The 24,617-nt window shown below is 42.5% G+C and overlaps 1 protein-coding gene across 1 annotated transcript in view; it reads right to left on the reverse strand.

The window, feature by feature from the left end:
* Positions 1-546: 546 nt before the first annotated feature.
* Positions 547-24,617, reverse strand: part of LOC308332164 (uncharacterized protein) — a 45,858-nt gene continuing 21,787 nt past the window's right edge. Inside the window, exons 16-49 of the mRNA XM_080787837.1 lie at positions 24,055-24,144; positions 23,887-23,924; positions 23,319-23,387; positions 23,185-23,212; positions 23,064-23,087; positions 22,615-22,686; positions 22,276-22,415; positions 21,591-21,710; positions 20,673-20,727; positions 20,068-20,115; positions 19,914-19,973; positions 18,888-19,021; positions 18,619-18,726; positions 18,467-18,515; positions 17,036-17,113; positions 16,111-16,749; positions 15,059-15,364; positions 13,138-13,274; positions 12,313-12,408; positions 10,034-11,666; positions 9,689-9,813; positions 9,455-9,553; positions 8,520-8,580; positions 7,867-8,004; positions 6,382-7,185; positions 6,185-6,250; positions 5,457-5,608; positions 5,028-5,150; positions 4,593-4,650; positions 4,374-4,451; positions 4,201-4,278; positions 4,010-4,099; positions 3,331-3,387; positions 547-2,748 (exon numbers count right to left, since the gene is read on the reverse strand). Coding sequence (XP_080643963.1) covers positions 1,223-2,748; positions 3,331-3,387; positions 4,010-4,099; positions 4,201-4,278; positions 4,374-4,451; positions 4,593-4,650; positions 5,028-5,150; positions 5,457-5,608; positions 6,185-6,250; positions 6,382-7,185; positions 7,867-8,004; positions 8,520-8,580; positions 9,455-9,553; positions 9,689-9,813; positions 10,034-11,666; positions 12,313-12,408; positions 13,138-13,274; positions 15,059-15,364; positions 16,111-16,749; positions 17,036-17,113; positions 18,467-18,515; positions 18,619-18,726; positions 18,888-19,021; positions 19,914-19,973; positions 20,068-20,115; positions 20,673-20,727; positions 21,591-21,710; positions 22,276-22,415; positions 22,615-22,686; positions 23,064-23,087; positions 23,185-23,212; positions 23,319-23,387; positions 23,887-23,924; positions 24,055-24,144 — 7,379 coding nt within the window. The 3' untranslated portion in view covers positions 547-1,222. The remainder of the gene's footprint in view (positions 2,749-3,330; positions 3,388-4,009; positions 4,100-4,200; positions 4,279-4,373; positions 4,452-4,592; positions 4,651-5,027; positions 5,151-5,456; positions 5,609-6,184; positions 6,251-6,381; positions 7,186-7,866; positions 8,005-8,519; positions 8,581-9,454; positions 9,554-9,688; positions 9,814-10,033; positions 11,667-12,312; positions 12,409-13,137; positions 13,275-15,058; positions 15,365-16,110; positions 16,750-17,035; positions 17,114-18,466; positions 18,516-18,618; positions 18,727-18,887; positions 19,022-19,913; positions 19,974-20,067; positions 20,116-20,672; positions 20,728-21,590; positions 21,711-22,275; positions 22,416-22,614; positions 22,687-23,063; positions 23,088-23,184; positions 23,213-23,318; positions 23,388-23,886; positions 23,925-24,054; positions 24,145-24,617) is intronic.

The following is a 24,617-nucleotide window of genomic DNA, read 5'->3' on the forward strand; positions in this document are numbered from 1 at the left end:
CCATATAGCTTCTAACTGGCGTTAAAGTTGTTTGTTTATTTTCCCCCGACTTAAAATTACTTTCATTTTAGAGGGTTAATGAAATTATATTTTAAAATAGGATTTAATAGCTTTAAAATATCTATACGGTTTAAAGATCACAACCCAAATACCAATTACCCATTGGAATAACTTGAAATGGCACTCTAACCCATGCATCCCTCTTTGGCAGGACACTGCCAAAGACATCAAGAGCTGCATCGGTCACAAAGACGTCCGACACTAACATACGTGGATGTACTCAAAATTCTCAAGAATGATGCAGGAGCACAAAGTACCAATGGACTGGAGAATATGTATGGAGAACCGGTATTAACTGGAAGCGAGGATGGAGGGCTCATCTGAGGACGACCTATAGAGACTCCTACGGTACCTGAGACAGCTGTGTAGGTAATGTAAGCAAAGCCACACATCTGGCCCTCATCAAGTCAGCTTCCATACAATGTGGCCTTCACGAGTAGAACTCAACATTTCGCTTGCACAACAGAAGGGACAACTAAAAAAGCATTAAGGTAGACAATTATACTGCATTTATTCAGAAAAATACAAAAAAAGAAACTAAAAGCTTCACATTATACATTCAAAGATCCTATATGTATAATGTATAGATTATTTAAAAATAAATACCAAAACGATCTATATTATTTTGAAAACTTTTAGTCGTAACCTCGTGATACTTTCTGGCTCAATAAAAAAAAACAAAGCATGTCTCTTTTAAAAAACTGTCGAGGGAATCGAGATGCTGAGGCAACCTCTGACCCAGATTAGCTTAAAAACGTCAAAACATGCATCAATTATACTGTACTGTACATTGGAACATTAATACATTTTTTTATAACAAACATCTTTCTTAAACAAAACAAAGCTTCTTTTTTTAACTCAGCTTCTTCAATGTACAACTTCAGTGAAACATAAGTGGCTTAAGGAAACATGACTGACCTCCGGTAAACAGACACCAACAACAAATTATTAAGAGTCATCATGTCCTTCCCTTACTGTCCTCAATTAATACTGAGTGCAGGACATCTGTTCTTCATTAACCTGAGTGGACTGGTGATGCCAACCTCCTGGACATCGCCAAAAACAAACAAAAACACCTGAGAAACAACAAGAGGTACTAAAGCATAGTGAATCAACTGTGGCTGTAGAACAGTAAATGCCAAAGCACCATAGTGATTGAACATTATTGATGCTGCTGTTGTCTATGCATGATAAGCCAGGCTTCTGCAGTTAGATTTGTGCCTCCAGGAATCGCCTCCTGTCCTGCTCCCTGCTGAGGTGGGGTCTGCATTGGGTAAAATCCTCCAGTAGAGCCATCACTGTAGTTTACATACTGTGAGGACACAGAGTGCTGTCCTGGAAGTTGGTGAATACCTGCAGGTCCAGTTCCGTACGGATACCCATGTGTGAAATAAGGGTTCTGGGGCCCAGTTCCATATGGATATCCATGTGTGAAATAAGGGTTGTAGGTGACTTGACTATAAGGATAAAGTGGTGTGCCATAGCCTGCAGCTGGTAGAGAGTCAGTGGGACTTACCGTTGATACGGTGGGCTGATTGATTCTGTAATCAGAACCAGTAAATTGCTGGCTAGTGGGGTTTGGGTTCACCACAGTCATGGGACTGCCCATGTATGGACCGACCCCGATATTAAAAGGAGAGGCCATGGTGTTATATGCACTAGTAGCCAGAGCTGGAGCAGCGTTTGAATGAATGACTGTGGTTGAAGTGGCACTGGGTTCACCCACACTCATGCCCAGATTGGAGTCCAGTCGTGGGTTGGAGGCAACAGGAAAGTCTTCACCTACAGGGTTGGCTGCTCTGTAGTGGCTTTCCAGAGACTGGACATCATCCATATCATATTCGGCAGCTCTTCTTCCTGGCATGAACTGCCGGTTCTCGTAGTTCCAGACGTCGTCGTCGTCTGCAGGCTTCGGGGCTGCACGTTTACACGAGTTGCGCAGGTTGACATTGGAGTCCAATTGCACCCTGGGCTTCACACGACCTACAATTGCATTTTCGGGGATTTCTTGACTGGAGACATCCCGCCCCGATTGCTTGGTTCGCAACAAAGATGGAAAGTGTTTAAACTTGTTCATGTCGACGATGGATGTTATGGGTTCAATAGAGGGCAGATCTTTGTTAGCTGGAGGGGACAGCGGGTCGGTGGTTACAGAGGTCAACTGTAGTGATGGCGAGGCTTGTTTAGCCTCGGACACGGTGGATGGTGTGGACTGAAGGACGTGCTGTTTAGCCAGTAATGAATCTATGAACCAAGGTGTGGTTGACGGCTCAGTAGATGCAGCTGGATGTGTTGGAGGGCATTCAAGGTTGAAGTTAGAGGACGCTATTGTTTTAAGTGAGTTCAAGACCAGCTCTAATTTTTGCTCAGGCTGCATTTTTAAAGACTCACAGCGCTGCACTAACTGAGAAACCACAGTTGTAGGGACCGATGTGGTTTCTACATTCACTCTGGTCTCATGGATTTGGGGAGAGGGGCTCTGGCTGGGTTCTACTTTCACTCTGGTGTCTTGGTATTGGGGAGAGGGACAGTGGCTGGCAGGCGACAGGACGTTAGAATAAGAACCTGAAGGACCGTCACACTTGCCACCACCATTGGGAGACATTGAAATTCTTCTCCGTTTGACCGTCCCTGCGTCACCAATCCATGACACGCAATCCAAACCATGTTCCAATGGTCTTCCAATTTCTGGGGAGAAAAGTAAAAAGGACATATGTTATGTAACCACATTTTGAGACTAAAGGAGGAAGCAGCTGCTTGATGAAGACCTGAGAGGATAATCTCATCATCTTGCTCTAAATGGACACCCAGCTGCAGATCAAGAGTGTGACTACGAAACGGGCCTCTCCACGGAGCACGATGTGAATTGCTACTATATTATACTACTATATACTATCTAACACTATTGTTATGTCATATTACATTATTATATACTATCCAACACTATTTATTAATTATTTCTACTACTTGTATTTGCTTGTATCTCCCTCTGTCTCTCATTCTCTCTGTCTTTCCCCCCTGACACAGTCGATGCAGATGGCCGTCCACCCTAGAGTCTGGGTCTGCTTGATGTTTCTTCCAGTTAAGGGGGAGATTTACGTTGCTACTACAAACTCCTGCTTATCACCTAGAAGGCTATACCTTTATTGTTTTCGTTTTTTTCTTTATTAAAGTACGTTCCTTCCTTTTCTTTATGTAAAGCGATTTTGGGTACTTAGAAAAGTGATATATAAATCTGAGCTATTATTATTATTATAATAATACATTTACCTGTATATCCGGAGCTGTGGGTGTGGTCTTCCTGTTTCACCTCCTGTTTAATGGGGACTGGAAACAGCAGAGAGACAATTAGACATGATTGGTCTAATAATATATTCAACATTCTATGTGTTGGGAGCATAGACTGTAAAAAATATGGACAAAGCGTTCCGCGGGTCTAACATGAACATAAAATGAAGCCTGTCAGTCCTTGCAATGGACGTCGCCATCTTTCTAGATCCGTTTGGGCCCAGCTGGCCCATTGGCTGGCCCAGACAACGAGGCGGGACTTCCCCCCTTCTTCTTCGTTGGTTTTTATTTTGACTCGAGTGGGTGGGGGATCCCGTTCATAGACTGTAACGGTAGCCACGCCCCTCAGAACATGCGCGACTTTATGGTCATTTTTTTTATAAATGGGACCATAATTTTCCAAAAAGAATATTATGACATTATAAATGAGACTTTAAACTAGTGACTGGAAGCAAAAAGTATTCATGACCATGTTTATTAAGGTAATACAGTCTAGGTGAAGTTGGGCCCAAATACATGGACTTCTATGGGGCTATGGGTTTTTTTGAGCCCAATGACAGCGCCACAACAGGCCATTATATGAACTTTCATTTCCTTAGTGGCTTCACAAAATATCTGTCTGACTGCCGCCCTGGTTGGGAGTCATGTTGACCTCACAAACCTGTTATGTTTGAGTTGTGAGTGTTCAGGGTTGTGAGACACTGTTGTGTCTCAGTCAGACTCCTTTTTGAAGGATTGTTGTCTGCCGCGTCTAAATGTGGAAAAAACAATCATTATGAACTCCAACATGGGTTACTACATAATGGGACATAGTGTATCTGTATTTTGTGTGTGATGTTGGTCCTTGTATACCTTTATCTCTGCTCTTGTTTGCCTCTGTTGACCTGGATGACTCCTCTGTGTGAGGAGGGTCTTGTGAACTCTGCTGGTCTGTTCAACAGAAGGCAGAACAACGACATGTCCATCTCATTCTAACATTGTTTTAGTGGAACATAAAGCTTGTCTGTAGATGGAGAGGTTCTCACCTGGTGGTTGTTGGTCAGCAGGTGGACAGGAGGAGGTCACATTCTGTTGTCTCAAGATGTCCTCCAGTATGTGGATGCCTATAGACAACAATCAAGCCACTACAGTTACAACAGCACACATTCAAGGACCACAGCTGTGAATAGACATGGATATGTAATGACACCGATATGAAGCATAAAGTTGCTGGGGACAGGAAAAAAGGTGAAGAACTACTGTACCTTCACTGTATGGAGCCACTCGCACTCGATGAAATGACATCTTGTCAAGCAGTATAACCTTGTCAAGAGAAAGTTAAACAAAAACATTATACATCAAATTATTTATTTAGGAATGTGACAAAATCAAACAAAAACAAATCTCATGAATTCAAGGCTTCATTGGGTGTGTAACTAATAGAAAATAAGTCTCCTGTAAGGCCAGACTCGACTGAGTTTTAAAACTCACACGGCACATGCTACAGATAAATCACATATTTTCTTCTCTCTATTCTCATGATTAGAAAATAAAGAGAGTTGTCCGTGGTTGCCTCTGGGCGTTCATTTCAGCAGAACATAATGAAGAGAAACGTTTCCCCTCTTCTTCTGAATTCAGGGACATTTAAAAGTTCAGGCGGCTTTTTAGCAAATAACGATCTTTCCAAACTAAATGATTACCTCAGCATCCATTTGGTAAAACTCTTCCCGTTTGGCGACTGCGTTGACGGCCAGCTCAAAGCCGTCCTCGTCCATATTCAACCGATCCCTTATCCCAGCCATTATAGGAGGGAAATTCTCCCACTAAACAACAAACATAGAAGACATTTCAGACTGTAGCTCAACACTGCCACTGCTATATTTGGATATGAAAAGAAATATGCTTATCGGCATATTGGTTAATTTGAATAATAATAAATAAATAAATTTTAAGATTTCGCCGTGCTTCCTGTCAGGCCTCATATGCGTTGACATGCACACGCCGTTGCATTTCAATTATTTGATCATGGGGGGGTAAGGTTAATTTTAGCACATGTCACAATCATAAGAGTTCCTCTGTGTAGTTGGTAAAAATGACAATACGTGAGAAGTACCGGAGAGGCCACTGACCATATAGTTGCGCTGGTGATCAATGCTGATGATGTGTCCACAGATATGTTTCAGTTGGACAGTCGCTTTGCAGCTACGACACATGTAGAATGGGAAGAGCTTCTCACTCTTAGATATCTCTCCACACTGGCACTCCACTACCGACCTCAGACCTGGGATACACAGACACAGACACAGACACAGACACAGACACAGACACAGACACACACACAATGACAACATGCTTCTTTGCTTTACTATTTTAGTAATCTGAAATAGTTTAGTCTTAGTTCAGTTTTAGACGACTAAATCTTAGTCTTTTAGTCGTAGTTTTAGTCAACAAAATTAACACTGCGAGTCAGGTGGCAAAATGCCATTTCTTCTTGCAAATGCTCTGGCAATGAGCAATCCATATTGGCATAATGTGGAGTTGGTTTGTATTTCTGCTTAATTTTGTTTTGTAAAACTCCCTCGATCTCCACCTTTATAATTTACATAACTCTTTCACCTGCAGCTGAAGTCGCAGTGGAAGCATCATATTTCCAACCCATGACGTTCTATGACTCTTGTGCGAGCATTACATACGCTAAAGATAACAATATCTGTAATAGTCATCTAATATCGAAAAAGACACTAGTGTGTAACATCTCCATCAAGGCTGCCAAATGATGTGAATGACTAGCCACTGCCTTTGCTGGATATTTCACAAAGGATATTTAAGTTGTGCATGAAGTCAAAGAAACACTCACCTATGACTCTCTCTCTCTCTGCTTCCGACAGCTTCACATATACGAAACTGGACACGCGGCTTTTCACTGTGAGTGACAGACCAAATAGACCAAAAGATACAAACAAATACACACACACACAGAAATGAAAACATAAAACCTCATGAAATAATTCTAATTGTTTAGAAAATAAAGATGTCGACTCAATTCACACATACCTGCTGAATTGCTTTGGGACAGCGGTTGCAAAAAAGGCTGCTGGTGTCCACTGTCTGTTTCCAAGAACGGCCGTCTGTTTGGACGTTCCAGTGGCTGCTGTGTCTCCTCTAGTTTGATGCTTCTGCTCTGCCTCTGTGCCGTGTCCTGTGGTTGTACACCAGGCTGTTGAGGTTCTTTCTGAGTCGTACCAGAGTACTGAGGAGCCCAGGGTTGTGTGGCAGAACCCAGAGGAGCCTGGTGCCATGTACCAGGGTCTGGAGGAGCCTCCTGCTGTTCCCTGAAAGTCTGAGGAACCCCTTGTGGCTGGATAGAGTCCGCAGGAGCCACTGGCTGTGGCCCGGTGTCACGAGGAGTGACTGGCTGTGTCCTGCTGTCCTCAGGGGCTACTGGTTGTGTTCTGCTGTCTTCAGGGGCTACTGGTTGTGTTCTGGACTGTGTTATGATGTCGTGAAGAGCCACTGGCAGTGTGCTGATGTCCTGAAGAGCCACTGGCCTTGTACTGATGTCCTGAAGAGCCACTGGCTGTGTGCTGATGGCCTGAAGAGCCACTGGATGTGTCCTGCTGTCCTCAAGGGCTACTGGTTGTGTTCTAGACTGCATTCTGATGTCGTGAAGAGCCACTGGCTGTGTGCTGATGTCCTGAAGAGCCACTGGATGTGTCCTGGTGTCATGAGAACTCTCTAGCTGAACATCACAGCTCTGTGGACCTTCTGGCTGGGTGTCAGGGCCCAGGGGTAAGGCATGCACGGGTGAGGATGGTGAGCAAGTGCCCAAAGGATCTGGTCTTTGAGTTGTTTTATTACCTATGGATGGAGGGAAGGAATGGAAGTGATAGTTTGTGGATGAGTGCAAATAAATGGAAATGCTTTGTAACGTGTGCACTGCGCAGGATGCTTGATCCCTGCATGCGTGAATGTATTGCACAATCTATGTAAAGCACCTTGGATGAAGGCGCTATATAAATGCACCATTTATTTTACACCATATCGCACGCAATTCTGAAGGGATGTCTGTCATTCAAACACTCTCTGTATTCTTCAAAGTCTGCTTTTTAATCCGTTGTGCTAATTGTTATCATCCGCCAATAATCAAATTGCAAAACTTTAAATGTAGCCTACATTTACTTCTCTCGCTTTAGCTCTGTTTCTCTTTCTCGCTCTTCGACTCTCTGTGTGTTTCTCAAAGCCGGAGAGATAGATAGAGAGAGAGAGAGAGAGAGAGAGATAGAAAGTGCACCCACTGGTTTGTACAATCTGCGACAAACTGACTAATAGAGGGTATGCACATGCATAAAGTGAGTGTCAAATGAGTTTTAACGTCATTTAACGTTTAATTCCATCAGATTTCTGTTTGGATGTATGGGCTGCCACTCAGTAGGTGTCCCTGCATAACTTCGGGGTATGATGATCGATGATGTCACGCGCATTGTCTTGTTCTGTGCAAGTGATGTTTTAGGAAACAGTGAGGATGGTTGGTGCATTTACCATCAGGGTGATGTGAAGGTTCATGTACACCAGTTGACATGTCCTGGTGTTTCAGGCTCTCTGGTTGAGGATGAGTTGCAGAAGGTGAATCCTGTGACCCTCTCTGCTGTCTCAGGAGGGCTTTTATTCTATCCAGGGCTGAAGGAGAAAAAACACAATCATGTACAAAATATTTAAAAAACACAGCTCTGTGCCGTACACTGTGTCGCACATCAAGGTTATTTATTTTATAAAACTAAACAGGAACTGCGTATCATTTCTGGTGCAGACCCTTATAAAACAGCATCTCACTGCCATTATTGTGTCTTTATCGCACTAGCCATTAAAAAGTGCGATTCCCTACCCTCCCTCAAAAGAGGCCGTAAAAGAGCACCCATCTGCAACAGGACCTAGACAGTAGACACGTCTTCAATGTTTGCCAAAATAAATGACTGGAAAAATACCTTTATCGCTCCTAGTATTGAATTGATGTTGTATTAGTATTATTTATAGTATTGCATGCTTAATATCGTCTTGATGAATTGAATACATAGGACCACAATGTGTTATCCTTTTAGCATTGATTGCATAACTGTACCTCTTTAAAAAAAGTATTGAATCAATCCCTAGATGATATATAGATATCAAGATGGTGTCACCGTGCTGGGATTTACCTTCTGGTACGTCTGCTTTAATCAGCTCTTCATACTCCCCTTTACTATTCATTATCACCGCCTATGCAAAGATAACAGAGACAATCGTATTAAAACAATAAGGCTGTGTGTGTGTGTGTGTGTGTGTGTGTGTGTGTGTGTGTGTGTGTGCGCAATGGACCACAATGGAAACAAGCCACTGGAGCCTTTTCCGTAGCATAACCTTTGACTGTACTACCTGTAGCCTACTGTTAATAATCATGTTAATAAAGTAATCAATCAATCACTCAATCAATCACTTAATCGATCAATCAATGTCTAGAGTGGATACTCTGTAGAAGGGTGATGTTCCGGAACCCCATAGAGAGAGTTCCTGGGGTTCCTTCAGCCAAATGGGGAGTAGTAGTATTTAAACTACAGTTCAATTCACTTGAAATGATCACAACGCAAACATTGCAACAGTGACTATTCTCGCAATATGTTTCAATATCGTACACTATGAATCTATTCCTCGTGTACAATTATGACATTCAGACAGATTTAGTGTGACAGTGGACCCGGCCTCCTCACAGAGCACGATCATGGACTGCTATCATATTATTAGACCACTACACTATATCTTAATATTCTTATACATTATATATTATTATTATTATTATCTGACAACATTGCTATACCATATTATATTATCTTACACTATTACATTCATTATTATTGCTACTACTTGTATTTGCCTGTATCTCTTTCCCTGTCTATCTTTCTTCTATTTTCTTTCTTTTTCTATTCCGCCCCGCCTCCCCCGATGGTCGCCCACCCTAGAGTCGGGTTCTGCCTGACGTTTCTTCCTATAGGTTTTTCGTTACAACTGTCAAAATAATAATGCTTGAAAAATATGGACTAATGAAAATCAGTTTTGGGTACATGACAAAGTTTGTAAAACATCTGGTGTGAGTCACCTGTGGCATGTTGACTATCTCTTGCTTAGCCAAGTCTGTGACAATCGTCTGCAGCTCCGAGTCTGATAGATCTGAGGTCAACTCTGGACACTTCATTCTCTAAATGCAGAGCACACGGCCGGTTAACATGTAGTAAACCACTCCTAAATGCATCATTCATGTACAGTTTACATGCAGAAAACTAACTGGTTTCATAAAACTGTGCAGCATAATATTGATGTTTAAATCACTCACCACGTAGTTTGACTGATGCATGATGCATGCCCTGTGTTGTCTGTAGCCAGTCGGCTTGGTCTTGCACAGTAGACAGAACAACGTGGACCTTTTCTCATGCGTGACCGTAACCATGAACATCACACCTGGAGAGGTTCGCAAGCAAGCACACATTGTTCCAATTAGATAACGCAGAGACAGTAAGTAACTACAGAATTAACAAGTTGTGTGACGTTGTTGTGGGCTTGTAGGTGTAATTTTGAGATTTGGTAAAAGAGTAAAAAAATTGTGGGAAAAGTCATGCCAATAATGACATGCCCAAAATATGGATGGCAGTGTTAAAGTGGTTTGAAAAGTAATACGGACCCACTGCGGTTCCATATGTTTTGGAATCGAATCTCATGCTGGATTCTGACGTTTCCGAAGAAGGGCTGCTCCCACAAGTAGATGCAGGGGACACGGCTCTGTAGAGTGAGAGTAGAGGGTGTGTGTCTCTCTTCCGTGTTGCATCATGACTATTTGACCTCGCATAGGTCTGTATTTGGTCAGTCTTGGAGCCATCTTCATTGGCTTGACAGGTAGTTGAGGTTGTATGGGTTTTGGTGGCAGTCACAGATGACTCTGCAACTTGGTGGTTGGTTGCCATTTTCTGAGCGGTTTCAGAAGGTTTGTAGGTGACTTTGTGTTTAGGGGTAGCAACGGCATCACAGGTCAGTGCGACAGATGGACTGTAGGTAGTGGCAGCTTTACCAGAAGTTCCAGTAGATGAAGAGGGTTTGGGGATGGTTGCAGTGGATGTGGACACTTTGGCGATGGCTGGAGTTGTACTGTTGACTGTTGCACTTGGTTTAGAGGTGGTCTTAGATGTAGGTTTGGAGATGGTTGTGGCGGATTCAGACATGGCTGGAGTTGCACTGGAGATGGTTGCAGTGGGTTTGGAGTTGGCTGTGGTTCTCGAGGTGGCTGGAGTTGCACTGGAGGTAGTCTGGGTCAGGTGTGACTTGGCTCCAGTAGAATTGGAGATGGTGGATGTTGCACTGGACATGGTCGCAGCATGAGACTGGCCTGCAGGTGTAGATGTGGTTGCCGTAGTTTTGGAACTGATGGCATGTTTTGAATTGGTTGCAAGCATATTGGAGGTTATAGTAACTTGTTGGTTGGTTGCAGTTGTCAAAGTGGATGCGGACGTTTTGGAGGGGACTTCGTCTTTGGGGGTAGCTGCAGCATCAAAGGCCTCTGCGACAGTCGGGCTGGAGGTGGTGGTGGAGGAGGCAGCTTCATCTGAAGCTACGGTAGATTTGGCAATGTCTGCGGTGGATTTATCTGGAGTTACACCAGAGATGTGAGCAGTGGGTTTGGAATTGTCTGTTGTTCTTGAGACGGTTGGAGTTGCATTGGAGGTCGTCTGGGTCAGGTGTGACTTGGCTCCAGTAGAATTGGATATGCCAGATGTTGTACTGGAGATGGTTGCAGCTTGAGGTGGGGTTACAGGTTTGGATGTGGTTGCAGTTGTCTTGGAACTGTTGGTTGGTGCCGAGTTGGTTGCGAGCACATTGGAGGCTATCGTAAGTTGTTGGTTGGTTGCTGTTGTATCACAGGCCTGTGCGACAGTTAGGGTGGAGGTGTTGGAAGGTTTTTCTGAAGCAGTCGTAGCTTTGCACAACACAACTCCCATAGATGTAGAAGGTTTGGAGATGGTTTGCAGGTCAAGTTTTGATTTGGCTGCACGCACGTTGGAGGTTGTCGTCGTTTTACCACCAGTGTGTGTGGTGGCTGTGACAACGTTGCTTTTGGAAATAGTCTTGGCTGTATCTTCAACAGCTGCCAAGCTGTTGGACAGTTTTGTTAATTCAGCCACAGTCCTTGATATGTTATTTATTTTGAGGTCTTCATTCGTTTTAAGAGAAGGACTCATAGTTTTGCTTGTGCCATCTGCTGTCCTATGGTATTTGGCAGTAGCTTTCAGGGATTGGCTTGTGGACGACCCCACCACAGTCACCTTTAAAACAGCACACAGTATTATGTTAATATTAAGTGACCAGTTGTTTAACATCTTTGAAATGGCTAAGCAAAAGTTAGAACAATTAGCTTTTCTTTTTTCTTTATTGCTCTGTAAAGCAATAAAAACTCTATAGAGCGTCACAGTCCCGCCCCCTTTCATGACCACGCCAGGCCCAGGAAATGAATCCCAATGCATTTTTCCCATAGACATTTCAAAACGTATTTATTTAAAGACCTTTTAAGCGTCGTACGAAGCCAACTCTTGTCGTGACAAATCATGACAACACACACAATATTTTGGACCAAACAAATAATTACAAAGAAGAAAAACAACAAAAAGTGTTTTTCTACTTTCTAATTCTTTGTTTGGCCCGAAAAATTGTGTTTGTACTTTGTTGTCATGAGTTGTCACGACAAGAGTTGGCTTTGTCCGCGGCGTAAACGTCTTTAAATAAATACTTTCTGAAAAGTCTATGAGGAAAATGAACGCGATTTATTTATTTTCCGGGTTTCTCGAGGGGGAGGGACTGTGAAGCTCTATTTAGGTCATCTCTATGTTATCATAGGATGGAAACGTTCAAAGAAATTCAAATTTATTGGTGGTTAATCTAAGAAGATAAAAACGATAAAAACGAAAAGATTACCTTCAATCTTCCCCAGCCCTCATCTCTCTCCACCTGTTGGGCCAGGTCTCGCACACTGCATGGCCAATCTTTGACCATATGAGGAAGCACCTTTTTCTGCAAAGAAAACAAAAAAATCAAACATGTATTAAGTCAGAGTTCTGTTTGAATCCGTCTCTCTAACTATATGAGCGAAGTGTTTGCTATGAGTTCCACCTTCATGCAGAAAGCATGAAATGCAGTTACTGTCACACTCTACAGTTAACCCATTGACGCCTGGTGCAACGTATACGTTGTTCTACCCTTGATGCCGGCCGTGCTCTCTGTGTCTCATCAGCTATTGCTATACATGTAGCAACATAACTATTTAAAAAAAAATCATCAGAATTTGAAGGTTTTCAGAAACCTTAGGTCAGGCCCTAGAAGGCGTTCCCAGATTCGGCCTCAGGCATCAATGGGTTAAGTATATGTAGTAACAACGGAACATCATAATTCTTGGACAGGTCTATGTCGGGTCAAGTCCAGACACACCGTAGAATACAATGAACAAAGGCGGCACATGCTGCTTATAAGTAGAATACAAATACAAAAAAGCTCACTCAATGCTTTTGCTCCATTGCATAATCAGATAATGCACTGTATCCTGAGCACCTCCTCATGTTTCCATCAGTAGAACATATACAGTACAGCAAACATGGCACGTTTAAACCGATTTATACTCCATCGTTCGATAGTGTTATGAGCTTTTAGAATGGTTATTTTCAGCACACAACACCATTGTATATAAGTACAAATGAATCATTAGTACATAAGGTTTCCTTTGCCACCACAGGCTCACACACTTACAATGTAGTTGTAGCGGTGTTTGGCAGATATGATGTGAGACATGTGCTGGACACCGACGAGGTCTCCGGAACAACAGCGAAAATAGCTGGGCTTGTTGACCTCCGGCGGCCACCGGAACTCTGTCATCATGCTCAGACCTGGAGGACAGTGACACAGAACAGTCACGTAGTGAACAACACGGAGAGTAGAAGATAACTGTGCTTTTATTGGTAGAGACTAGTGTTAGACTGACAGTAAATGGGGAGAGCGAGATGGGGAGTGACACACAGCAAAGGTTGTCAGGATCGGGAGTGGAACCTGGGACACGCTGTCGGGCGGCATCAGCGGCCTCGGTGGCCAAATGGCCACGCCAGCCGTCTGAGGCCTTTTAGTCCCATTTTAGGACTGAAATATCTGAAATTGTCTTAGTCTAGTCTTAGTCCACTAAATAGCAACATATTTTTTGTTTTAGTCTTTTAGCAGAAAGAATCAATAATAAGCAGAATTGGTAACCTGACTGTAGAAAGTAACAGTACAGTAAAGAACCTGGAGGTTATTATTGATTCTGAATTGAATTTTAATTCACACATTAATCATGTTACCAAGATTGCCTTTTTTCACCTTAGAAATATTGCACGAATCAGAGCCTATTTGTCCTTGGACGATGCAAAAACGCTAATCCATGCCTTTGTTTTTTCTCTGCTTGACTACTGCAATGCACTTTTTTCAGGACTGCCTAAGAAAACAACTGACAGATTACAACTTGTCCAAAATGCAGCAGCCAGAGTTTTAACTAGAACTAAGATGAGAGAACATATTACTCCAGTTTTGGCATCACTGCACTGGCTTCCGGTTGTTTTTAGGATTGATTTTAAAATTATTTTACTTGTCTATAAAGCTCTCAATGGTCTCGCACCTTCCTACCTACATGACTGCCTGCCTAAATATGTCCCAAACCGACCCCTAAGGTCTTCCACTGCTGGCCTGCTCGCTTTGCCAAAAAAAATGGCAACTAAAAAATACGGGGAAGCAGCTTTTTGCTTCTACGGGCCGTCGGCATGGAACAAGCTCCCACTGTACCTTCGTCAGGCAGCCTCTGTAGACATTTTTAAAGCTCAGCTCAAGACCTGTTATTCATGTCCTCACTGTATTGCATTACTGCTTGTTTTTTAATGTCGTTGCCTTGCTTTTCTTTTATTCTCCATTGTTCTGTAAAGCACTTTGAGCTGCATTTCAAGTCATGAAAGGTGCTATACAAATAAAGTTTTATTATTATTATTATTTTAGTCAAATAAATGTTTGGTTTGAATGTGCAATACAGACAAATTTAGAGTAGTAATATAGTTTTCAGTTTAGTATCAAATGACAAGAAATAAGTTGGCTACATCAGTACATGACCTTGATCCAGTGTTGATGTTGACAGAAAATGTAGTCTTAGAATAACACACCACTTTTAGTTTTAGTCCTATTTTTTTTAATTTTATATATTCTTTATCCCACGATTTTGTAACCCATTTTTCACCCCTGTGTCAATCATCTAATGAGATCCTGGGAGAGCAACGGACTTGAACTCATGCTTCCTTCATGCCTGAGTGTCCAAGTTGCTCCTTTACACCTGACAGGGAGGAGTTTCCCTGGTTGGACGTAGCGCGTGGAAGGAACACGTTATTCCAACCAGTTCCTTTCCCCTCCATCAGGCGCCCCGGCTGGCCGGAGGGAGGCAGTTTAGTATTTTTACTTTTTAGTCCTATTTAATCATCTGACATTGTTTAGTCTTAGTCTAGTCTTAGTCAACTAATATCAAAATATTTAGTCGTTTAGTCTTAGTCAACTAAATTAACACTGGTGGCATGTTGCTATGTTAGCAATGTTTGCATGTTGCGACAGGAAAAATAATTAGTAAGAACATTAAGAAAACACAAAAATGAGAGTGTAAGCTGACCAATGACTGGCTCCGTTCTGTCAGTGTCGTTGAGGTAGTGCCACAGGGCTGTGTTTGTAACTGCAGGGTCCATGGTGTCCTCTGGAGTGACCTGGGGGTGACACCTGTCGGTTGGTGACTGAACACTGAATGGCTTGTCCTGGACAGCAGAGATGAGTGTACTTGGCCGGGGTTGACCGTCAGATGTGGACGGAAGGGTTTGAAGGCCCTGGGGATGTGTGGGGCTGACCTGGATGTTGTTGGACACTTGAGAAGCAGCCAGGGTGTCTGTAGCTGATTCAAGTCCCTCAGCAACGAGGCTCAAGTCTGTAAACACACACACACACAACATAATTGGACAAGTTCAAACACCTGGACTGACTGGTTAACATGGGTTAGTGGGAAAAGACAAATGTCTTAGATGTTCTGAGCTGTGAAGAGGTTGTATTGAAGCTACACATCCTTTAATATGATTTATGATAAATGTCTTGTTATCTCAATGCCTGCCAATGATGAGATTTCTTACCCTATTCATATTCAAGTGTACACCCAGAAATCACGTGATAACGTCATTTTCCAGCTGGTTTAGGATAATGCTAAAAGATCTGCTTTCTGGTGATTTTCGGCGAAAACAAGAAGCTGCGACAAGCAACCCATAACTATGGAATAGATTATCGCAGCAGCACAGCCTCCCTTCAAAACGATCGGTGGGTGGATCGTTGTGGAGAATAATATTCTATAATTTTTCAAAGGTTAGTGAAAACGCTCTGAATCGCTGGCAAGGGCAGCTATACTGTATAGACAATGTTTTAAATCTGGCATTCAATGAATACAAAGTTATACAACATTAACCACATGAACGCTAGCATCCCATGACATATTCTGGGGCAAAGAGATTTAGTGGAGAAGGGGGGGAAAGGGGGTCTACTAACAGAATGACAGGACACTGACTGACCATAGGCCCTCGATTTAATTCTGATCAGACACAAGATGCTTAAACGAAGCCCCACCACCAGAGAAGACCAACTGACTAACTGATGAACAAAAAAATAACTTAGCAGATAGATACAAACCTTTACATGTCACACATGGATCACGTGTGTTTGTCTCTGCTGCCATGTCACTCAAAGCCTCCGCTGTTTGACTAATACTGCTCACGTCTCCTGCTCGGACTCCTCCTTCTTCGCAAGTCTCACGGGCCGACCTTTCCACCACGTCGCAGAGTCTTTGCCTTTTACACTCCGCCTCTGGCCTGACGGCAGTTTCACTCCTCTGTTTTTTGCTCTCCTTTTCGACATCCGCGTCGCCCAACACCCTAGGCGTTGTGTCCTCGCCAGTCGCACCCCTTTCTGTTCCGGCCACTTCTACCGCATCATACTTTCGTTTCCGGGTCGTCTCCTGACTCTCAGAACTCAGCCCTGTCACCTTCACAGCCACCCCCGTCGCTTGGTCTTTTTCAGTCTTTTGTCCTTCTGTACTTTGTTTCAGAGTGTCTCGGTCCACACTGATGCCTGGATCTCCTCTACGTTCCACAGAGGAGTTCTGAGTGGGACACTTCTTCTCATCAGGTTTATGGACACTGGAATCCTTCTCAGGCACTGCTTCCCTTTCCACTGGAACGGGCTGTGGAGTGAGATCCTTCACATCTGGAGGCTGTGGAGTGGCAGCATCTCCCTCAGGTTTCTTGGTCATTTCGGGACTTTCTTTAGGGACTGAGGAACAAAAAGAGTTAATACAGGCAACTGACAAAATATACTCAGGGGTTAAACAAATGCATACAAGACAAGAGTCAGGGGTTGACACTAACAGCAAGTAAATAAAACGTTCGGCGTGGAGTTTTCTTTCAGGTTGCCCAACGGGCAAGTGCGTTTGAGTGGGAAGCAACCGTTTTTAGTTTGCTATAAACACAATGCAAGATGTCGACCAAATACGCACAAGAGTACAGTACACCACAAGAGTTTTTACTGTTGCTACACTTAACTTCGATAAGTGACTTACCCAATTTCTGTCTCACTCGTAAATAAGGAAAAAGCTTTCCACCATCCATCTTCTTTTGACTGTTCAGGGCGCTGACAGCTGAAACAGACATATGTGCAGCTAAATCATTAACTGTACTTCCACCATAAATTACATTAATGTACATACATCTTTAATCGAGAACCCATAATAAAACTGACCGTGACCCACAAATGAGTCCCAACTCTAAAGCAAAAGGTTCTCCACCAGTAGCTAAACAGATGGTGGCGATTGGCGATATCAAACCCAATCAATAAAAGCCCCAAAAGTCGTCTTTTATAGTGTTTCAGCTCCAATTTTGTCTGCAAATTCTTCAATTACACTTTCACTTGTTTATCCTGTTACCCAGTTAATCATTAGTCACGTTTAACTTGTTACATTTTATGGGTTAAAAAAATGTTGATAATATGTCGATATTATCGCATCATATGGTGACGTATTGTAGTGCAGGTAATTGCAACAACCACCGATGTTGTGAAAAATGAAAACTGGACAAATATTCTAAACAATCTGCGATATAATAATCATATTCTTTGAGCCACACATCCAGGTTGTTGCGGGCCAAAGAATCACGTAACGTTGATCCCCTTCCCCTTTTCACTCATACTAGGACATGATGCATGTGTAGTCAGAAGAATAGATGAAAGGGTTCAGGAAGAAGTGATTAACTGGTCAAATGGGGACATCATGGTCTGCAACTTCTTATAGACACATTCAGAGACGGGTCCCCTGGTCGCAGCCAACACATTTCCTGTAGGCGGAGACAAGATATCTGTGGGGTACACCATCAGCTCTTCTACTACATTGAATGGGAAAGTGACTGATGTTAGTCTGCTCAGACGTTACTCTTTTACCTGATTTTTACTAACACTGACTTTACAAAGGTGCCCAGAACATCGGGATGAACCCGTGTAGTTTATGGCTGGAGAGAAACGGATTGTCATATACGAGTGTTCGTCCGAACTTCGTTGCGCATTTAGTAGTGGCTGAGACGAAGCAGTGAAAAGCTCCTGAACCACCGCTGAGGGGTGCCATAATTACACTGCTAAATGCAGGCGGGCACTCGTATTTGAGTTGAATTTTGCCACTACTGCGCAGCCATAAACTACACAGGTTCATCCCGAGGTTCTGGGCATCTTTGTAACGTTAGTGTCAGTAACGTTTGAGCAGACTAACATCAGTCACTTTCCCATTCAATGTAGTAGAAGAGCCGACTGTGTACGCCGCAGATATTCGCCTACAGGAAAAAGGTTGCCTGCGTCTCTGAATTTGTCTATAGACAAGGTGCCTCCTACCTAGCTGGAGGTCAGTGCTGTGCTGAGAACATTTTTCTTTTTAACAAATGTTTTGAAAGCAAACACCAACGTGAACGATCTGATGACTTTCTCTCCTTCTGCCCACAACCACACTCACCATTGCTATAAGTAGCTTGTCCATGGATGCGGATGGTCAGTGTCACTTTCTGTAAGATAGAACATACAGAGATTAATCGTATGTTGAAATGGAAACAGATTTCTGCTAGTTCATGACATGTAGAAGAGTGTACGTGATGTGTAGAGTGTTACCTGTATGCTACTGGGTAAGTGGATGTCCGCTGCCTGCTTTGCTATGTCCAGCAACTTGTCAGGAGCTCTCTTAGGTTCAGAATCCAGGGAGCCCGGGTGGGCTTTTTTCTACAACATGCATGTGCACGGGCACACAAATGAAGGTTTATTTATTATTTATTTATTGAATTATTATTATTAATTATTATTATCAGTATAGGCGGTAGAGTCAAAGGTTATGCTAGAACACAAAAGGCCCCAGTCAGGACCTTGTTTCCATTAATACTCACCAGAAACCTTTTGACGTGTTCAAGACTGAACACGTGTGAGCAGAACTCAAGCGATTCCAGGTACCTCTCACAGAGTAAACACAAGGAGTCCCACTGTCCAGCTTTAGATTTGAACTGAACTAGAAACTGAAGACCTGACAGGGGAAAGAAGACATGTTGTAGATATCATCAGTGCTGAGAGTTGGAAAGCGTCTGTCTGCCGTAAAATCTGCTGTTTAATGGTCGTGGGTACACTTAGTCAGGTGATAGACCCGAGGCCGATTCTAAACACGCCTTCTAAAGCATAACCTAAGGTTTCGGAAAACCTCCAAATTCTTATAAATAAAATATATATATGTTGGTACTTGATACATGTATAGCAATAAGACACAGAGATATCAACCAGATTCAAAGTAAAACAACATATAGGGTGCACCAGGTCAAAATGGGTTAATACAATCTGGGAATAAATTCCTTACCAATACATTTCTTCACCAATGTGTCTGTAAAGGTGTCTAGTAACACATCTCACAAAGATTGAAATTCAGTTTCCCTAGGAGAATCTGTGACAGATGCTGAAAGTTGGGGTATAACAACCTACTGTATATGTAGGCAAACATTTGCTTTAACTTAAGTAGCACGCGAGGGGTCAAACTAAGGGCCGATTCATACTCCTATTTTAGAGCCGAATAAAAGTCAGCCTACAATTTGACGTCATTTGAGGTTCGGGGGGGCGGGTACCGTCCTAAAGTCGTCATAATTATATATGAACTGTATAATAACCAGTAAGACGCGCAAACGCGGGAGGCGAACGCAGCTCATACATATTTGGGTTTTTTTAAGATTTATTTTTAAGTTATTATTTTTTTATTTGGGGACTCCTTATATGGTTATGGCTAAGTTAAAAACTTAACTTAAAAATAACTTAACTTAAAAAAATAATAACTTAAAAATAAATCTTAAAAAAACCCAAATATGTATGAGCTGCGTTCGCTTCCCGCGTTTGCGCGTCTTATTGGTTATAGTTATGGATGTGGTGGTACTCACCTAGCTGAGGATATTTGTGGCGGCTCTGCAGCCCATCGAGTGTGGTGAATCTCTTTGGAGCTATGCGTACGCACACAAAAACAGAAAATCAAATTAAATTATATAAAACACAAACATTATTTAGATAATGAACTGCTATATTAAAATCACTAACCCTGTAGCCAGCCACTTTGGAAGTACTGATGATCAAGAATCTCGCAGACTGTAAGAAAAAACCCAGAACACGTATTTGTTTTGTTACAAGGCATTCATTTTGGTACAGGTGTGTTACCATCGATAAGTGACTCAAGTGACTAGTGGCCAATCACAGCACGTCTTTTCCGGGATCTTCCATTTACATTGCCAAAGCAAGTGCCACTGGGAAATAGGGAGTCGCGCCTACGATTGCCCTACCGAACGTCCCCTTCCGTTCTTCCACTATGCTTCGCAAGGAATCTCGAGAAAGCTTGCCTCCATGTTGCCTTCCCTCGAGATACAGATGCCCCAGAGCCAGAAGAGGCTGTATACTTTATACTTTGTACTGTCTATGGGGAATAATCGTCCTCCCGGTGAGGGCTCCGTAGGGAGTAGGCTACAACAACAACAGTGACAACACAAATATGTGTGTGTTGAGGAATCAATTGCCATAACGACTAAATTGGGGAGAAAAAAATATTGGCCATTCAAAATGGGAAAAAAAGGAGAAGAAATAAATAAACAATTGGATAAAGTAGGAAGTGCGTTCAGGTGGGCCAATATGTTTGATTGGCCAGTACTCACCATGCTGATAGCTCTTGCCGAGCATGTTAAAAACCCTGCATGGAAGGTCAATTATCTGAAAAACATGTAACATAACCAGGTTTATTGCAATAAAGTGGTGTAAAGTAACTAGTAAGTACATTAAATCAAGCATTGTACTTTAGTAAAAAAGGTATTTCTTACTTTACTGGATTATTTCCATGTTTCCGCACTTTTACTTCTACTCCACTACATCTCAGAGGCAAATATTGTACTTTTACTAAACTACAATTATTTGAAAACTTGAGTTACTAGTTACTTTGTAGATATTTCTTATTATTACGAAACATACATTAACCACTTCAGCCCTATATACATTTCGGCCATTTGAAAATAGCTGATCTACAATCTGTGAGTCTTGTCGATCTGCTATTTTCAAAAGATTTTAAGTCATTTTATACATTCTGCATAATGAGCTACTTTTCTAATTTAGAATTATGGACTTTTACTTGTAAGTTGTAACAGAGTATATGTACATTACAGTACACAAAAAAGTCCACCGCGAAAGGCCCTTTCTGTGTGGAGTTTGCATCTTTTCTCAGTGTCCCCTAGGGCAGGTACCCTAAAAAAAAACATGCAGTAATCCTGGTCTATAAACCGCCTCCCCCTGGCCAGCCGGGGCGCCTGGTGGGGGGGAAAGGAACTGGTTGGAATAACGTATTCCTTCCACGCGCTACGTCCAACCAGGGAAACTCCCCCCTGTCAGGTGTAAAGGAGCAACTTGGACACTCAGGCATGAAGGAAGCATGAGTTCAAGTCCGTTGCTCTCCCCAATATATGGGTACTAGGTTGGCGGAGGGTGTGTAGAGCCCAGGATCACATTAGATGATTGACACAGAGGTGAAAAATGGGTTACAAAATCATGGGATAAAAAATTATAAAAATTGTTTGCCATTTCACCTGGAGCACCATGTGTCCAGGTCCTTGAGCGTTCTCCTCCTCCCAGGCCGATGATGTCAGGACCTCCTTACGCTCCGTATTTATCCAGGCAAATGGTAACTGTGTAGGATTCTGGTGCATCTATAGCACACATCGAAACAAAGAGAGTACAAACAGAAAGCTTTAGTCGCCTCAGGTGGAGGCTTAGCCGCCGTAATAAGCCCTCCGTCTTTTCTGTAGCAGTCGCTGCTCAGACGTGGTAGGTTGGTCAGTCAGTCATTAACACTCTAATTGCCCGGGGTTATTTAAACCATTAAATGATAGCACCCAATCGATTTATAGCAACAGAGCACTTTTACCGACGGACCGGATGTTATGCCGGATGTGGCGGTAGCAGCTAAATGTAGCCAAAACACACTCGATGCGATCGACAACAATGGGAGGCGACTAGCGACTGGACAGCGGAGGGCCGTCTAACACAGGATCTTTTCTTAGAATTGGACGGGATGATTTAGATCGCGAGTTATTAACGTTTTAAGATTTTCGTTGTCGTCGGCTAAACATAGGACCATCGGAATTGACAATTCCAGACAAATTCCGGCAAAAGTTTAAACTCAAATAAGTGATGATGTGGTCTCTTTACCACCTAGATAACCAAATCAAAACGTACTAGGCCACAAATAATTTACAAAACCGAATAACTCACCAGAGTCTGTTTGATGTGTTGATCACTTCCCAGATGGTTTCTTAATTGGGAGGCAAAGATCAACCTCTGGCAAATCCGGCACATGCAAAAAGCTTCAAACTTAGCTGTGGTGCTGACACACATCACAATATGAAGTAGACCTAGCCAAAAGAAAATGCTCCATTCATTATTATTGAAGGACAAGAGTCAAGTGTGATAAAGCAGTGGTTCTCAACCTTTTCAGGCTGCGACCCCCAAAAATAATCATATTTGGCTTGGGGACCCCCCCAAAATAATCACATTTATAACTGGGGGCCCGCCAAGTTATATTGAGATGACAAATAATGCAGTCCAACTCACCGATGACTGGATCAGCACGCTGTTTATCCTTGATGTAGTTGATGAATGCAGTGAAGACAGGAATGTTGAACACTAAGATAATAGCAAGCTTCAGTTAGAGTATGCATACTTTTTGCAGGTTTTATAAAAAAATTGTTTTATGTTATTCGTCATGTTCATTCAAACTCTGTGTTCTGAGGTTGCAGTTGGTTGAGGCGCTTTTGAGTGAAGGCATTTTGCCTCATTGTAGAAAAAGCTTCACTATGTGCCTTCATGCAATTTTCTTATGGCAAAAGGATTAGCCGCAGCATGAAGTTGATTTCATTAACTAACACTGGAAAGCCTGTTTTCTATTGTGCTCAGATCCGATCTATATCCCGCATAATACATCCGGCCATTTCCCCACATACGCACGAACGCTGATAGCACGTGATAGCATGTAGAACAAGTATAATAATAATAAACCATACCTTGTCCTTGCTCCACTTCACCTCCTGTGATTGTAGAACAGAGGGTTAAGAAGATGCATTAATGCAACATACTTTACATGTGGTTAACATCAGACAAGAGTATATAATACTGTAGTAGTACCTTCTGTATTAAAGATTGTCTTCATTTTCTGTGGACAGACAGACAGACCTTTTATAGGGACACAACTAGTAACTTCTGAGCAAGTCAATTAATTACTTGTGAATAATATTATATAATATGAAAATATGGCTCACCATCTTGTGAAGATATCCTTTCACGTGAGAATGATATTTTCTTTGCGTCTCACATTTCACATTGCAGTCCTGAATGATACAGTCAAACATAAATTCATCATCTGTAGTCTACCATTGTACTTTATAGCTGTGGTTCCAGCCTGAATCGCTGCATTCCGTGATTCTGAATTATTCATAAAGTTTGGAACCCAATGGACCCTTATGGGTCTGTAACTCTGAGAGTGTACAAATGGACCTTAACGGGCCCATTTGGTTTTACAATATAAATTGAGGTCCCAGAGATAGAAATGCCATTGAATGGTGGTCTGTAGACTAATATGCATGTCGAACTGGGGATCCTTGAAATGAAACGCGTTGAGAATGACTGTGTTCTGTAAAACTCTCCTCTTAAGGGCGTCCCTGACTCCCTGGCATATCTTTTCAAATGGGGGTCCGCGGGCTAATTAGTGCCAATTAGGGTACTTGACGTGAAAAAGTTTGGGAACCACTGCTTTATAGAATTATAGAAAGAGGCAAGCAAGCACAGTGTGGCGATGATTATGGTGGTGAGAACAGGGTTCATGTTTACCTGACAGCGCAGAACGCAAGACGTGACTGGATGCTTTGCTGTGAAAAACAAAATGCAAAGAAAGAAAGACAAATGATTATGCAAATATTAACACAGGACAAATTAAAAGTGATGCCCCCCCCCCACACACACACACACACACACACACACACACACACACACACACACCTTCCAGCTTGGAGACTGTAGTTGAAGACTCTGTATTGGAGGGATGCTGTGCTGTCATTGCACCACCAGGCGGCTCAACGGCTGCAGTAGCTGTAAAATGATAAAAAGAAAACAAATCAATTATTATTATCATTATTATTAACTACGGTAATGCTAATTTACCGCCAAGATCGTCTTTTGACGCCTTCTGATCCAAACGCCCACAGCGGTTTCTTAATGTAGTACACCGTGATCAGAATGACATAAATGATTATTGTATCTACATTGTAACTGTAATCTACATTGTATGAACTCATACTGTATCCATGTGTTCAGGCTGTATACTTGTACATCACAGGCCTTGCTTGACCTCTTACAATTACCAAGTCTGTAATCATATTTTCCTGTGTACGTGACTGGCTGCATGACTCAATGGGCTGTATTTTGCGTGTCTTAAGTACCAGGTCTTATTACCTAACTTGAGTAAACTAAAGACCTGGAGGCGTGATCAATGCTCTTTGGCCAATCAGAATAGCCAAATGGCATTGATCACGCCTCCAAGTCTTTAGTTTACTCAAGTTAGG

Source organism: Protomyctophum bolini (assembly GCF_963924005.1).
Source record: "Protomyctophum bolini genome assembly, chromosome: 17".
In the NCBI taxonomy this organism is placed as follows: domain Eukaryota; kingdom Metazoa; phylum Chordata; class Actinopteri; order Myctophiformes; family Myctophidae; genus Protomyctophum; species Protomyctophum bolini.